Source organism: Octopus bimaculoides, chromosome 14 (assembly GCF_001194135.2).
Source record: "Octopus bimaculoides isolate UCB-OBI-ISO-001 chromosome 14, ASM119413v2, whole genome shotgun sequence".
Taxonomy (NCBI): domain Eukaryota; kingdom Metazoa; phylum Mollusca; class Cephalopoda; order Octopoda; family Octopodidae; genus Octopus; species Octopus bimaculoides.
In genome coordinates this window covers 54,438,651-54,448,931 of record NC_068994.1, presented here as the reverse complement: position 1 = coordinate 54,448,931, position 10,281 = coordinate 54,438,651, and the positions used below count along the sequence as shown (strand labels likewise).

The 10,281-nt window shown below is 33.9% G+C and overlaps 1 protein-coding gene across 2 annotated transcripts in view; it reads right to left on the bottom strand.

Moving 5' to 3' along the window:
* Positions 1-6: 6 nt before the first annotated feature.
* Positions 7-10,281, bottom strand: part of LOC106867700 (uncharacterized protein ZK1073.1) — a 112,460-nt gene continuing 102,185 nt past the window's right edge. For both annotated transcript variants that reach the window (XM_014912655.2, XM_014912658.2), the window contains 5 exons: positions 4,249-4,364; positions 2,978-3,013; positions 1,808-1,955; positions 714-765; positions 7-322 (listed from right to left, as the gene is read on the bottom strand). In XM_014912655.2, coding sequence (XP_014768141.1) covers positions 177-322; positions 714-765; positions 1,808-1,955; positions 2,978-3,013; positions 4,249-4,364 — 498 coding nt within the window. In that variant the 3' untranslated portion in view covers positions 7-176. The remainder of the gene's footprint in view (positions 323-713; positions 766-1,807; positions 1,956-2,977; positions 3,014-4,248; positions 4,365-10,281) is intronic.

Here is a 10,281-nt window from a genome sequence, read left to right as displayed (position 1 = left end):
CATACACACACATATGTCTGTTAGAAATGTGCCACAACAGTCTTGAGAAAAAAACATGAAGGATTCTGAAGAAGAACAAAAAAGAAATTCTTTACCATTTTTTCTTTTGCTTTTTTCTTTTTTTTGGAAATAAAATAGAAAGTAATAATAAAAAAAAACAAACAAACAAAAACAAGTTAGTGCTGTGCCACTCTTGGAGGGCTTGTTGAATAGATGCCTCGTGGTTGATCTGCTTCTTCCATTGACATACTACGGTTGCGGTGCTGAATTGGACCGTCTTGGGAGGCAGAACGTTGAACGCGGGGCATCGGAACACCACCCACTGCAAACACGAAAAAAACAAGAAAAATTACTAATTCAATAAACACAGACCAGAGTACTTAGAGTGCTCGTTAAATGTGATTCGACCGTTTAGTTACCATATTTCTGTAGAAATATTCTGCATTTGTTTCAGTTAATTTTGAAAATAAAGAAGAATTTATCAAATTAAATAGAATCTTTTCTACTCTAGGCACAATTTTCGTTCACCGAATTTCACTCCCAGCATTTTGTTGAAACTGAGGCTTATGATGACTCACTTTCCTAACATATCTTGGAAAGAACTACATAAGCACACAGCCATGCTTGCATGGAATTCCAGAGAATGGTAAAGTACAACTAATCAACTAATTTTGTTTAAAAACTTCCAAAATAATCAAAGAAAACCAACTTACTCATTCCTAGTCCTTGTACCATATACAAGAAACTTTCAGCGAATTCTTCAGGCTGGAAGAGAAACGGAAATGGTTTGTGACAGGTTTTTTTCTATAAATTCATTGTTTTTTCATCAACATCAACTTCCTTTAACATGTGTACAATGCCGACATGGGTTGGATGGATTTGTTGCACAGTACATCAGTGCAGTCACCCACTGCAATTACACCAGTTTTTTGCATGTGTTGAAAATATTACAAGCCAGCATATTGAAAAAAATAAGTAAAGCATCTTCCATAACAACAAGAACCAGATGTGGCCTGGATGAGTTTAGAAGAGTGAGAGGGAAATGAAAGATAAAAAATCCAAGACTTACAGGGATTTACTGAACACAAAACAGAGACAGTGTAAAGTAGAGAGGGTTGTTTAGACTTGCAGTGAATAAGGCAACCTCTCTAGTGCTGGTGCTTTCATAAAATGCATTCAGTCCACTCTGTAACATGGCTGATGTTGTGAAGGGCATCATCACATCTTTCTTTGCACCCCAGATGTGTGTGTCCCAGTGTCACTTTGATGGTATACACTGCTCTCTCACTCAATAATAATAGTAATAATAATAATAATAATAATAATAACAACGGTTTCAAATTTTGCCACAAGGGCAGCAATATGGGGGGGGGAGGAGACGAGTCGATTACATTGACCCCAGTGTTCAACTGGTACACATTTTAACGACCCCTAAAGGATGAAAGGTAAAGTCGACCTCAGCAGAATTTGAACTCTGAACATAGCAACAGACGAGCATTTTGCCAAGCATTTTGTCCAATGTGCTAACGATTCTGCTAGCTCACTGCCTTAATAATAATAATAATAATAATAATAATAATAATAATAATAATAATAATAATAATAATAATAACAGATATGTTAAACTCTACATCAAAGTGACACACAACTTTTGACCATCTTAATAGAATAAATTAGCTATAATGACATATTAGAACAAGGATCTAAGTCCAAGGAGTATTCAATGTGACTGACTACTTTAGTCACCTTGAATGATGACTGAGATCAGTAAAAGAATAAAGTATGAAGAATGGTAAAGTATTCTTACTTTCTCTGTTAAAACATTTGCAACTCCGTCGACCTCGAGAAGCTCCAGAGATTTTCTGTTGCTCACTTTGTTAACCATTGCTTGGTAGAGTGTGTGTACAGTACGATTGAATGAAGCCTTGGAGCCAGTCACCAACAAACAAGGACAACTACAAATATAAAGAAAGAAAGTCAATGAATGAGTAAATGGTTTGCATGAAGCATTGTCTGATATATCTCTTTCTTTTCATCTTCTTATTTGTTTCAGTCACAAGATAGTGGCCATTCTGGGGCACCGCCTTGACGAATTTCTAGTTGAATGAATTGATCCCAGTACTTGTTTCTTTTTAACTATGTGTACTTATTCTATTGCTCTCTTTTGCCAAACCGCTAAGTTACAAGAATATCAACATACCAACACCGGTTGTCAGGTGGGGGGTGGAGTGGAGAACATAGCCAAAGGCTGACACACACACACACGTATGTATTTGTATATATGTGTATATATATATATATATATATATATATATATCATCATCATCATCGTTTAATGTCCGTTTTCCATGCTAGCATGGGTTGCACAGTTCTACAGTTTGATGCTATTCCTAATGCCAACCACTCCATGAGTGTAGTAGGTGCTTTTTACATGCCACCAGCATGGAAGCCAGTCAAAGTGGCACTGGCATCGGCCACATTTGGACGTTATTTGACTCAATAGGTCTCCTCAAGCACAGCATGTCACCCTACAATCCAAGGTACTTTTGAATGGGCTGGGGCTGGTCACTTTATTTGCTGGGTCTTATGTATGATGGGCTTCTTTCAGTTTCTGTCTACCAAATTCACTCACAAGGCTTTGATCAGTTTGGGGCTGTAGAAGAAGACACTTGACCAAGGTGCCACACAGTGGAACTGAACCCAGAACCATGTAGTTGGGAAGTAAGCTTCTTACCATACTGCCACACCTGTGCTATTTTTACCACTGTCACCCACCCACCTTTTGACAAATTCAAAGGAGCAGAACACTTCCCTTTTCACCCTCAAGTTCCTTTCTAAGTAGAACTTAGAAAATTCAATGAAAGCTTGATCAGAAAGATAAAATATGTCTTCAGCTCGTTCAGTCTCGCCCACCACCATCATCATCATCATCATCAATAACAACAACAAAATCAATAATAAAAAAGACAGAACTTACGATACTTTGCCAATAGTTTCAGCAATACTGGTTCGACTGAAGTGAAAAACAGAAAGACAGAAAAAATGTCAGATATAGGGGAGATAAAGTGGTTCATAAAGGAAGTAAGCTGTTATACGGGGGGGGGGGTAATATCAAGATATCCATAGATGAGATGTTTAATTAAATATCATTTTAATTCAATTTTTCTAACAAGGCTAGAGAAAATAAAATGCAAAAGGTTTTTTTTTTTGTTTCCTGACAACCAAAGAAAGAGAAAGAGAGAGGGGGGGGGGAGAAAATATACAAAAAAATCTTTTAAATAGAGCCCGCTGTTCCAAAATTCAGTTTCAAATTATTACATTTTTTTAGCAAATTCTAGACTTTCAGCAACTGAAAGTTGCACATTTTTATCAAAATCTTAATTGATTCAAAGAAATTAGTAAATCTGTAAAGGAAGTAAGCCGTTATACAGGGGGAGATAATTCAAGTTAAGGGTGTTAAGTAAATCTTGACTAATAAAATAACTATTATAGGGAATCTACTATTAGGGAGTGCTAAAGCAATCAACTTGACTTGCTCGAAATAACAACTAAATCCCATTTGATTTACACCTATTTTGTAAATAGAAGAACACATGGATAGTAATTAGTCCTAGGTATGGTTTAACTAAGAAAAAATATTTATTAGTCATAGTTTGGAACAACTTTGTTTACAGATCTGCATTACTTTCATGAAACAAAATTAACTTTTCTATCAAACGAAGGCCACACTCCATTTTTTATTTGAAGTTGTGGTTCCTGTTGAGTTGTGCCATAATCCACTTAATTGTTTGGAATTTATGAAACTTTACTTCAAGTAAGGATCATATAAAATTGCAACAAAGCTGTGCAATCATTCTAATCAGAGTTGACAAATGAATGTTTGTGCTTATAAAATCTACTTTTGAATGTCAATTTAGTTACCCCATTATGTACTTTAGGTTCATCTCCATCAGTAGAAGGCATTTACTGAAGGTACTGTGCAGTGGCATCAATTAGAAATCCTGCAATTATGAAGTAAATTCCTCGACAACACAACAATGCTAGTCAGAACTTATAATTTAGCAGAGAAAGCCCATAATACACTAACATTTGTAAACTGAAAGAAATACTGGTCATAATAGGCAGCAGTTCTGAGAAATACCTTATATTTTTCATTGAAAAATAAATTTAAAAACCTGAAATATTTCTTAGAAAACAAAAACAACAAAAAATTAAATTTTTTAAAATAAAAGAAAATTGTTTCCTTACTTCATGAATGCCTCGACAAATTTCTTCAAATTTTTCGCATTTATCTTCGAGCGCAAAGATTCCGTGAAAGTTTTGATAGCAAATTCAAGCTGTTCTTTATTTTCAGCTTTTTCAAACTACAAAAACACAGGACCAAAACACAAAAAAAAAAAAAATTAAAAATAAAATAAAAAAAACTATCCATTTTGAAAATGTAATTATACTACAATCCCTTATATATATATATTAAATATGTATATTTACATTAAATAAATTTAGAGATTAGGAAAACTACACAAATCATATTTACCTCATATTTTGTTCATCAAATCAGAGACAAAAATCAATAAAACTACTACATAGGAATTAGTTCAATATTTAAAATAATTACTATAATAAATATTTGTAAAATAATTAATATCACACTGAAAACTTGTAATTAAATCTAATCAACTGTAAACAACTGAAAGCACAAAAAAAAGAAAAAACGTTTGCATAATTAAAAATATCAATCCTAAGTCTGTCTTAAAACATAATTAATCACAGACAATGACAATTACACACACACACACACACACATATACATATATATATATATATATATAAAAATAAACATGAATTTTTATACACTCATTGGTTTTACTCATAGAATTGTGGCTATGATGAGATAAGGGCAGATTACACTGACCCCCCAGTTCATAACTACAGCTTCATGAAATCTGGTAAGTCAATTACAGTGGATGTATACATCAACCAATTGGATGAAATGATGAGTGAACTTGCAATTAAACAACTGAGGCTGGTCAATAGAGACAGGCCAATTCGCTTGTAAGACAATGCTTGACCACATGTTGCACAAAGAACGTACTCAAGTTACAGGAACTGAACTTGGAAGTATTCTGTCAGCCACCATATTCACCAGACCTTGCACCAACTGACTATCATGTTTACCAAGCATAAGACAGCTTTTTGCAAGGGAAAAACTTCAAATATGAAGAAGATGCAAAAACAGTCTTTCGTGATTTCATAACCTCTTGCTCTCCAGAATTTTCCACTGCCGGCATAAATAAGCCACCAATAAAATGGCAAAATTGTGTTGATGATTTAAGTGCATACTTTGATTAACTGCACTGCTTTTTGTTGAGATAAAATAAAATAAACTTTCAGTTCAAAATTGAACATTTCATTCTTAATGACCTGATATATATACATATATATGTCTGTCACTCTTTTTCACTTCTGGAGCAATTTTGTTTCACCTAACTTTGAGATTTGTGTTTCTAAATATAATACGTCTTTAAAGGGTTCTACCCTGGATGAAGTACAGCAGCTTCATAGTATTTAACCACACACAGACACAAAGCATGTCATATTGATAATATTTACACTATTCAAGTTGCTTCAAACAAAGAAATCAAAGTGTAGTTTAGTGGTTAAGGTATTTGTAGTTCAAAGGGCCAGCCTTGTCATATTAAGAATGTCATGATAACTCTCCCTGAGATCCACATTAAGGGTACACAGGTCTGTGGAGTACTCAGCCACTTGCATATTAATTTCATGAGCAGCTTGTGTTGTTGATTTGATCATTTGGAACCCTCCTCATCATAGCCGACAGAGTGCCGTTATGATTATTATATGTATAATACACGAGGTACAAAACATATACATACATACACATATACATACACACTAACATAGATGCAAGCACACATTTATACATCACCATTATTTCTAAGCATCACAATAATTTAATATTACATCTAATTCTTCTGATTTTCATGATTTATACAAAAGTCAAAGTGAAAGGCAATATATATATAAAAACAGAGACAGTCTAATTAGTTAACTAATGAGTGGAGTCCACCGTACAGTCGATATGGACTGTACATTCTGTACAATTTACTGTACAATCACTACAATTTCTCTAATATAAGTCAATCAGAAAAACTCTTTCAAATATTTTATAAAATACCTCGAAAAGAATTATCTACATCAATGTTTCTCAACCATTTTTTTTTCTTTTTAACCTATGGACCCCGTTGATTCATATTTTACATAGTTGGACCCTCCTAGCCATTCGATGTTTAAAAAGTCATATATCTTTACAACTGAATATCATTAAGAATTATATTTTTAAAAATTGTTAAAATATTTTACATGCTATAAAAGTATAACCAATTTATTGAAGATGAATTTTAACAACAAAACCTTATATGGATCCCCAAGGGTCAAGTGGACCCCCTCCCCCAAGGGCCATTAGGACTCTTATGGGCCACATGGACCCTGGTTGAGAAGCACTGATTTACATTAACTTAGACAAAAGTAGCAAAAAATTGAATAAAAGCATTAAGATCGTTAAGTCATGATATGTTAATTTTATTAATGACATGTAAATTAAAGCTGTTATTTGTTTTTTCTTTATATTATTTTTATTATTACGACTAGATGGTTATTGGCTGCTAGGGTTATTAATCTAATTACTATCACCTATTAGTTTAATATTGTTAAACATATATACTTTAAAAGCTTTAATTATTTTAATCTGTTGGCTGTTTTTGGTGATTAAATTTTTGTTTTTGCTTTTTGTTGAATTATTTGTTAAAATTTTTAAAAGATTTCAAAAGAGAAATGGTTTTTTTTTGTTTTGTTTTTTACCCTGAAAGTTCAATCGATCTTTTACATTCCTGTTTATACAACACGGTTAATAATAAATACAATGAAACGAAAGAAACAGCAATTAATAATAATAACAACAATAATAATAATCATAACAATGGTTTCAAATTTTGGCACAAGGCCAGCAATTTCAGAGGTGGGGTTAAGTCGATTACATCGACCCCAGTGTTTCACTGGTACTTATTTTATTGACCCCCGAAGGGATGAAAGGCAAAGTCAACCATGGTGGAATTTGAACTCAGAATGTCAAGACAGACGAAATGCCGCTAAGCACTTTGTTTGGCATGCTAACGATTCTGCGAGCTTGCCACCTCAGTAGTAATTATAATAATAACGAAAAATGATTATGATGAGTATTTTGTTTGCCACAAGGGCAGGAGTTGAAGAAACACAACATGAAACAGGTTACGAAGAGTGTCGGGGGGTTGTTTATGGTGAAAAGAAATGAGAAAAATGAAAGTTTAAGTGATGGCCTACACACAGCATACAAAACTTTACAATCTCCCTAGAACTGCCTGAACATAATAATAATAATAATAATAATAATAAAACTATATCAAAGGTGCTGTAGGATCATGACCACTGAGCCATGAAGGAAACACATCATCATCAGATAGTCATCCAGGGGGACACAGCTCAGTAGGAGCCACATTCCTCCTAACAATATCAATGAAAGGAGTCCAAACTCAGCCTGGTACTGGCAGTTTGACAATTGTAAGATTGTAAGGACACAACCACCAAAGGACTTTTGTGCTCATGCAGTGTTACCTAAAACTAACCAACTTGGCAGAGTCCACCTGTCTCTTTCTCTCTCTCTCTCTCTCTCTCTCTCTCTCTCTCTCTCTCTCTCTCTCTCTCTCTCTCTCTCTCTCTCTCTCTCTCTCTCTCTCTCTCACTCTTTCAAGTCAATGATCACAGGTGATGCTGCAAACTAATATATCTTACATCAACATAACAGTGCTAATTACAGTGAGTTGTCTCTCTACCCTTGCAGTACCTATCTACCCATTTACAACTAGACAGACTGGGCCATCAGAGAATTGAAATGATTCGGTCAAAGAACCCAGTGCAGTGCTGGTGACAAGATACAAACCATTGATGCCACACTTGAATGTCTGTTATCCTGTCAATGTCAAGTGAAAAAAAAAAGAGCAAAAAATAAAATTAATTCTTAATTTGTAAATTAATAATCTTACACAGACAACGGGAATCTTGTTAAAAATATATATAATAAAATATGAACACACAAAGGTGTTGTTCCATATGAACTGTGTGTGCTTTCAGTTCCATTTGTATTAATTGGTTAAAGAGATCAAAACAGTGAGAGAGAAAAACCCTGCCCAGGGATAGGACACTAGTCTACTACAAGTAATTCTTTCTCTCCAGGAAATTAGCCTTGTTACCATGACATTGACTGAAGCAATACTAAATAGACTTGTTGTTCTTGAACCTCCGTACCCAAAACAAGATTCCTCTTCTCCTCATCCTCAGGACAAGCAAACTAATTGTACTTTGTCAAGTTTTTACACAATTTCCATGTATGTTGAGGTTGTTGCAGTAATTTATTATTATTATTATTACTTTGGTTTGGCTCAGGTTTGGTCTTATTCCTGGTAGAAATTATGTGAACAATGGGTAACTACTTGTAACTTTAGGTATCCACAAGTTTTCAGTAGTCTTTCAAGTTTTCAAGTCCTTAGAACCCTTCTGATAATCCTTGCTCTCCCTAAGAGACAAACTTTCTGCAGACGCTCTACCGGGCATTATCCAACAGCACATACCTCCATCAGTAAGCTAAATTTGAAAGCACAATAACTTATCATTCAGCCATTTCTGTCTTCTTCCCTTTTTTTCTAGTTTTGTGGTTTTTTTTTGTTGTTATTTTTGCACAACTCCCTCACCACCCTTCATATTTACAAAGATCAGATTTACTTAACCCTAACCCTAACCATACATCGGTAGGGAATGGCAAGAAAGGATGGGTCCATCTAAAGTGAGACATTTAACTCTTTAGCATTTAGACTGGTCATATCCAGTACAAATATTCAACCAGTTCAATCTGGACAGATCCAGTCTCTCACACATACCTTGCAATGTCATTCTAAAAAAAATAAGCAATCTCATCCTCAAAATCTTGAAGCTGTGAAATAATACATGAGGATTCAAAAACAGTGTGAATAAATAAGCATTTCATTTGACAAAGTATTCTGAATGCCAAAGGGTTAAGGAGCACTGCGTTTGGGTCTGCTGTATAAGCCTGCCTGTTATAAGCTTATAGGCTTGGGGAACCTGGCAGAGGGGCATTGCAAACACAAGGGCTGCCCTTTGTGGAACACATTCAAATTGCATCACTGCCACACATTAAGATAGAATATTCTTTGGTTTGTTACATCATCTTATTTCTTTTAGGGAGAAGATGGAATGATTGTAATCTTGGAATGAAAAGGGACGAATGAAAATGAAAGAAATGATAAAAAGAGGGACAAGGAGAGAATGACATGAAATTTCCTGAAAAAGAAAAAAAGTAATAATCAAAAGAGAGACATGTCAAACTCTTTTCTTTTTTTTCTTTCTTTTTTTTTTCTATACAAGAGAAGAAGAAAATATAATAAACAAATTGTTGACTGTAGACAAAAAAACAAGACAAAAAATATATTTCAAGAGGGACAAAAAATCAAAACAAACTGCAAATCAATTTTTGGATGCAAAACTACAATAGATAACAATACATATAAACCAAGCCACATTATATATATATATATATATATATATATATATATATAATATATATATGACAAACATATGTATGCATATGACATCATGCACCAAAACAACTTGCAACTAATACAGCAAAAGAGAATGGAAACACAATTCTTTATTTAGTATATGCATGTGATGTTCTGTTTGTATGTATATAAACAATATTGAACATGCATAAAACAAGGTATGCACTGTGCCAGTTCGGGGGAAGAAGGCTAAGATTCATAGGCATAAGAGAATATATTCTCATCAGTTCACCTGGTGTAAAAAACACCTGGGAGACATAGGCAAGCGAAATGACTAGCATCAGATCCTGTTACAGAAGTAATATCAAAAAGTCACAAAAATGACAAAACATTAATGACAACTGCTCCTGTAATGGAACTTGATGCGAGTTATCTTCCTTGTCTATGACTCCCAGGTGTTTTTAAACCAGGTGAATTGATGAAAATATATTCTATTACGCCTATAAGAGCAGCCTACCCATGGACTAGCAAAACACATACCTTATGTATGTATCTGTAATATTGTTTATATCCCTCAGGTGAATTCTCATTCATATTTCAAAATATATGTATATGTGTATATATATATATATATATATATATATATATATAT